The sequence below is a fragment of the Oryx dammah genome, unplaced genomic scaffold, assembly GCF_014754425.2.
Source record: "Oryx dammah isolate SB20612 unplaced genomic scaffold, SCBI_Odam_1.1 HiC_scaffold_25, whole genome shotgun sequence".
NCBI classification, from domain to species: Eukaryota; Metazoa; Chordata; class Mammalia; order Artiodactyla; family Bovidae; genus Oryx; species Oryx dammah.
Genome location: NW_024070209.1, coordinates 91,155,979 through 91,162,351, shown reverse-complemented (window position 1 = coordinate 91,162,351; position 6,373 = coordinate 91,155,979). Strand labels below are relative to the sequence as shown.

The window sequence follows — 6,373 nt, the reverse complement described above, 5'->3', positions numbered from 1 at the left end:
AATCAAAGAGTAAGACGAAAGAGCTGCCCGCTGGCCGGTGCACTCTCAGTCCCCCAGAGGGTGGAAATCCTTGGGCGGAGGCGCCCGGTCAGCCCGGCCCGTCTGTGTTTAGACCTGTGTCCTGTGGGCGGATCTGCCCTGTGTGGGGAGGACCACTGCACCTTCCCTGCCTGGGCACCCGAGGGGCAATGTTGGTGAGAAACGTGTTTCACGGACCAGCAGGCCTTTTATTTCAGCCTGCCTAGCCCAGGCTTGCTAACGAACGGAAAAGCGGTTTGCTGGAAAACTGCGCGTGTCGCCTTCTGCCTCTTCCCAGTCATCTCACCATAATTGTGCGGGTTCACCGGCGCCGTTGTCAGGGTGCTGTGGCTTGCCCTGCAGCCCCCCTGTGCCACACTCCCAGGGCTGGCGCTGGGTGGCGGGCAGAAGATAGGCTCAGCTTGGTCTCTTGCCCTGCTGTCACTGCCCTGGCGTTGGACGTGTGTCTACCACCTGATCCCTGGGCCTGTCCATCATCCAGTGGGCAAACAGTTTGCAGACTGACCCCAGTTCCCAGGGTGGTGACTCCTTGTCTAAGCCAACTGTGGTGACCCCAAGCCCTGTGTGGCAAGACTGATTCAGGGACTGAAGGACTGAACTCATTACAACAGGAATTTCTGTGACCACAGGACTCCAAGCAGGCAGGTTCCAGTCCTGACCCTCAGGGAAAGGACGTCTGCTGAGGGCTCTGGGGAAATATTCCAGGCTCTTTTCCGACGGGAAAGTGGCTTCTTCTTCCTCTGCTGTTCATGGAAGCAACACCCAGAACTTCGGCGGATTAAAGACAGAGCTGATGCCCAGGACACACAGCTGAGCTGGTGCAGAGAGAAGGGGCTGGAATGTCCTGTGTCTGGGCTGGGACTGGCCTGCCTCTGACCACATGCTTGGGCCAGTTTTCTGATACAGCAGCACGAAGCATCCTAACAGTCACCACCCTCTGGTCTCACTCCATAAGTTGGGGAACCATGAGGTACAATTCCTGGAAAATAATAGACACTATAAGCAGTAGGTGTTTTCAGGAGCTAATTTGCATTAAACTTAGTTTACATTTAGCTTTAAATCCTCACTAACTGTAGGAAGTATACATTTACTGTCTTAGCTCAGGCTGCTGTAGCAACACCACCAACAACAGATATTTATTTCCCACAGTTCTAGAGGCTGGAAGTCCAAGATCAGGCAGAGTCAGCATTTGATGAAAGTTTCCTGGGTCATAGATGCTGTCTTCTCCTGGGTCCTCACCTGGATGGAGGGCTCTTGGAGGTCCCTTCTGTAAGGACACTAGTCTTATCCTGAGGCTCATCCTCCAAAGGCCCCATCTCCGGGTACCACCGTGTTGGGGGACAGGTTTCCACTCTGAGTTTTAGGGGACACATTCAGGCTACAGCACTGACCCTACTCATGTTCAAAAGGTGCAGGAGAATCAGACGATGGTGTCACAGATGCAGTCTCCAGGGACCATGGGTCTGATTCCACGAGAAAAAGGTCCGGTGTGACTTTTTCCCTTGTGGATGTGTGAAGATTTAGAGAACAGGCGGCACTCAGAGTGATTTCAGTGCACTCTGGTCCAGTGGCCTACACGGGCGGGGTCTGTAATCCCCTCTGCAAAGACTGGCCACAGCCTCATCGGTTATGGAACCTGGCAGGGATCACAAGACCACCGAGGTCTGGCGAGAGCGTTAAGCCCTGGGCTTGGTGGAGCCTATGCGGCCAGCGTGTCTGTGGCGAAGTGACGGAGGCCAAGTCCACTTTCTGCGGCTGCAAAGTGGCCTCCTGTCATTGCCCCGCCTGGACCCACTGGCTCTCAGGTTGGCCAGGGCTCTCCTGGTAAGAGGCAGCTGTGATCTTCTGCTTCCTCCTCCTTCTTAGCAAAATGTCTGCATTTTTTCTCTCTTTACTGAGTCCCAGCTGCCACTCTGGTGGGCAGATCCCAAGGGGCGTCCTGAGCAAGGTGGGGCTGGCATCTCTCCCTGGCCTTAGTGATGCTCCATCTCACTGTGAGAGCTGTTTCTTTCTCAACAGGATGCCGGGAGTCAGCCTCGAGGACTCGGGTCTGGATGAGGAATGCCACACAAGGCAGACCTTGACTCCAGGATGAGGGCTCCTTTAGTTTACCCAGGACGGGGATTTTGGGGGCAGGGAGGAAAGTCAGCCAAGCAGGTGGGTGAGCAGGTTGCTGCTGGGGGACTGGGTGGAACGTAACCTGTGCTGGGTTCTCTGGAGAGCATTTTGGGACGACCATGAGGTCCCACACTCTGTCCCTTTAGAGGGACTGGGGGTGGGGAGCCCTTCCCGGTGGAGATGCTGACTTTGTGCTCTCACCCACTCCTCAAGCTGCAGGACCTGTCCTGAACCCCGCAGGAGAAAAGCAAGAACTCATGCATCCCAGGTGGCGCCCAGGGAGCCTGGGGACAAAGGAGCAGAATGCAGGGCGTGTCTGCTGACCCTCCGCTCCACGGTGGTCCTGGGCAGGCTCCCTTTCTTCTCCTGCCGCTGATGTATCCTTGTCATGTGATTTGATCTGAATTCCAGCTTTCCTTTATATGCATGTGTGTGTTGGTGTGTGTGTCTCTGTGTGCCTCTGTGCATGTGTGTCTGTCTGTGTGCACGTGTCTGTGTCTGTGTTATTTTCTCTGCAGCTCTCATCCTGGTGAGGAGAGCTTTGGAATTGATCACCTGCCTTCTACGCACCAGGCAATTGGTACCTTACAGACGCAATCCTGTGTAATCCTTACGATGACCTTATAAAGCAGATGTAAGTGCAAACGAGGACTGGGGAATCTCCACTCCCTCCCCGAGAGCCTATGGCAGAAATGGGCAGTGGTTGTTAGGAGCAGCCAGAGCCTGGACCTCTTTCTAGCATCCTGGATGCCAGTCCCAGGGATACAGGACAAGGTGGGAGAAAGTGGCATAGCTCTCAGCTCTTTTGGACAGTTTCTAGCCGAGTCCACCTGATTTAGAATCTGTTCGGGTCTCCGTATCTTGTGGGAAATCAGATATCAAAGGCACACTTTTTCAAATTTCATGTTCTGAGTATTTAATTCTTCTCCAAGTGTCATATAATTAGCCATTTGTTACATGAACTGTTTTCATTACTTACATAAATTGTTTTCATTAGTGGCTCTAAATGGGTGAGTGGCATTAATACCTAATAAATACAGATCATGCTGCTGGAGAAAAAGTTGCTAAGGACTTAGGAAGCCGGCAGGCGCCAGCTGAAGGCCAGGTGTTTAGTGGAGCCCCTCCCCATGGGGAACGCCTAGAGAGGGTGTGGGGAGGGGTGGGGGACTCCGCCCTTCCCCTAATGGGCCACCCGGGACTCTGTGGTGGTGACCGGGGGCGGGGGGGAACTCTCTTGCTCCAGAGGAACCATCCCCTCTGCCCCCAGCAACTCCAGTGATGCCAAGAGTCTCCATCTTCAACTCGGATACTTGAGCCACTGTCTCCTTTTTTCATTTAATTTGTAGGGTTCCCCCAGGAAGCGACTGGAGTCATTAGTGAAGTTAGTTGGTAAGACACACACATGGTCAGTGTTGGAGCATAAGCTCCAGTCCTGATCTGTGTGGTTCCCCAGCACAGTCTCAGGGCAGTGGGGTCGTTTGGTGCCAATGGCCCATCCACTTCCTAGATTTCATCCTCAGCCCTTGATCTTGGGACCTCGAAGGTAATGCTCATACCTGAACAGCCCCTGCTCAACTCTTGGTAAACCCTTCCCCCAGGATCTAACAGTGACAGGAGGGAGGTGACTAGAAACATGTCACACGTCTTAAAGCACTTGTTGCTAAGTCTCCAGAGGGTGCAGGGATGTCCCGTGAAGCCGGGGGTCAGGAAAGAGGAACAAGGTCAGGCCTATGTGGCGTCATCTTTAGAAACACAGAGTGAGGGCGAAAGGGAGCCCTCGCTTCAGGGGCAGCCCCTGGGTTCAGAGCAAACCCTACCTCGGCTTTCAAGGCTCCATCAGTGGGAGCTGCACACGAGTCCCAGATATTGGTCAGATCTTTAACATGATGTCTACAGCTCCCTCCAGGCTTCCCAGGTGGCTCAGTGGAAGAGAAGCTGCTTACAATGGAGGAAATGTGGGCTTCATCCCTGGGTCAGGAAGGTCCCCTGGAGGAGGGCATGGCAGCCCACTCCAGTGTTCCTGCCCGGAGAATCCCATGGACAGAGGAGCCTGGTGGGTTACAGTCCACAGGGTCACAAAGAGTCGGATATGACCGAAGTGACTGAGCACACACACACACACACACACACACACACACTATGGCCCCCTCCACATCCTCACAGACCAACCGCCACTACCCACTTGGGGGCCACCAGGGTCGTCTGCGTCACTACCCTGATTATAAGCAACTATGCCAGCTGTGGGCCCCGAGTCCTCTCTCTCCCTATGGCCAGGACTCTGGGGACCCAGGGCTCAGGGCTGGTTTGCAGGCCCATGGCCTGCGCAGCCCTGATGCATGGCCCAGCATGGGGAAGCATGCTGTGTTTGACACTCTGGGTTGCTGTCTTGGGCTCCACACTGGGCTCTCAGAAGGGTTGTTTTTCACTCAGCACCGTGAGCTTCTTTTCTGACACTCACCTTCCCAGACCCCTCCTCTGGGCCCTCTGGAATGCATGGTTTTATTTGCAAAACCTCTTACACTTTCAGCTCTTCTCTGAAGGTCTCTTCCCATCTTTCAGCCTCCTCCTTGAAGACCCTGCCTCTGTCTGTTCTTTCTGAGGTTGACTCTTTTCTCTCCCACGCTCTTCTCTTCCTTACCTGTGCCCAAGCAGCTGAAGGTGGCAGTCAGTCTGACTGCTTGCCCTTTGAAATCCCGATTTCTGACTTCAAGAGGGTCTCTGCTGCTGCCTGGAAAAGGGTTCTGCTTTCCTCCCTGTGCTTCCTTCCCTTTTCTCCTAGACGGTTTCTTAAATACTCTCTCCTCTCTTGGACTCTGGATCTCTCCCTCTCAGCTGACGGCTCCTGAGATGCCGTCACCCGGCTCCCCCCGACCTGGGACATTCTCACGGCAGGTTTCCGTGTGGTTCCTTCCTCCTTTCCTTGGGTCTCTGCTCAGACCTCACTGCCTCGATTCCCACAGCTCCTGGTCCTGACTCATCGTTCCTGCTTTATTCCTTTCCGTTGCACTTATGACCTACGGTGCCTTGTATTTTGTTAATTTATTTATTTTTTTGGGGGGGGGAAATTTGGACATTTATTAGACTTTTAACAACATAAAGGAATTGTTGACTTTTTTTTTTTTAATCTGTGAAAAGTTTTGTTAATGTGTATTAATGGAACCTTATTTTAGAGAGGTGCATTCTGAAATATTTAGATCTGCCTCACAGGAGAAGGCAGGACAAGTTGTGAATACAGCTATGTATTGGGTTACAAAAGTGTTCACTGTACCATCTGTGGACTTTTGCTTCAAAGTCTTCCTAATTCAAGAGCGTAAAAAGGCACTCTGGCAAGGTCTGACTTCCCATTCCCTCTTCCAGAAATCTACAGGAGGATTCATGTCCGTCCCAGTAGTCCCTGCTCCCCAGTTCAATTCAGCCGCTCAGTCGTGTCCGACTCTTTGCTTCTCAGCTCTCCACAAAAACGGCCGCAGGCTAAGCGAGGGAAATGCTTTAATGGGGAGATCCAGCCACCACGTCGCGCTCCTCAATGGCTCAACGATTTTCGACCCTTGTGCATGCGGCGAAGAATGACCTGGACGCCGTTTGGCGTGCTCAAGCGCCGGATCCAACCATGCTTATTCTTGCGTTTGATGTTGCTTGGCTGATAGTCATTCCCGCGCGTCCTGCCCCTGGTCTGCTGCATGGCGGGGAGTCTTCGGGTGTCGGGGAGCCCCAGCCAGGCCCGGGGACCCTGGAGCCACCTGCTACCCAGCAGTCCCGCTGACCTACTGACGGGGCCCAACAGGCAACCCACCGATCCGACCGAGAAAGCCATGTTCAGCCGCAGCACGCCGTCAGTTTCCAGCTATTCCGCAGCCTATAGGCTCCGCAGCTGCGGAACGAGGGCTTCTGGGAAATGTAGTTTCTTCTACAGCGGAGCCCACATTTCCTTGGGCATTGTAGTCCTACGTAGACTCACCGCACCTCTGGCGTGAGCATCCGTGGCCGCAGGAGAGTGTAGTTCTTCTGTGTTAATTTATTTAGATCTGTTTTTTCCCCCCGTCACTAGAGCACGAGCCATTTCTAAAGTCAGGGGTTGTTGTCTATTTTCTTCACTTCTTTATCCCCACTGCCTGTGATACGGCCTGATCTGTCAACGTTTGCTAGATAAATAATCAAAACACAGAGACCACTGAGTATCAAAGTCAGGGTTAAATCCAGGCACTAAAATGTATGT

The 6,373-nt window shown here is 53.3% G+C and overlaps 1 protein-coding gene across 1 annotated transcript; it reads right to left on the bottom strand.

Moving 5' to 3' along the window:
* Nucleotides 1-5,219: 5,219 nt before the first annotated feature.
* Nucleotides 5,220-6,159, bottom strand: LOC120851937 (39S ribosomal protein L34, mitochondrial-like). Its single transcript, XM_040225027.1, has one exon. The coding sequence runs from the start codon at nucleotides 5,969-5,971 to the stop codon at nucleotides 5,681-5,683; it is 291 nt and encodes a 96-aa protein (XP_040080961.1). The 5' UTR covers nucleotides 5,972-6,159; the 3' UTR covers nucleotides 5,220-5,680.
* Between the last annotated feature and the right edge of the window lie 214 nt (nucleotides 6,160-6,373).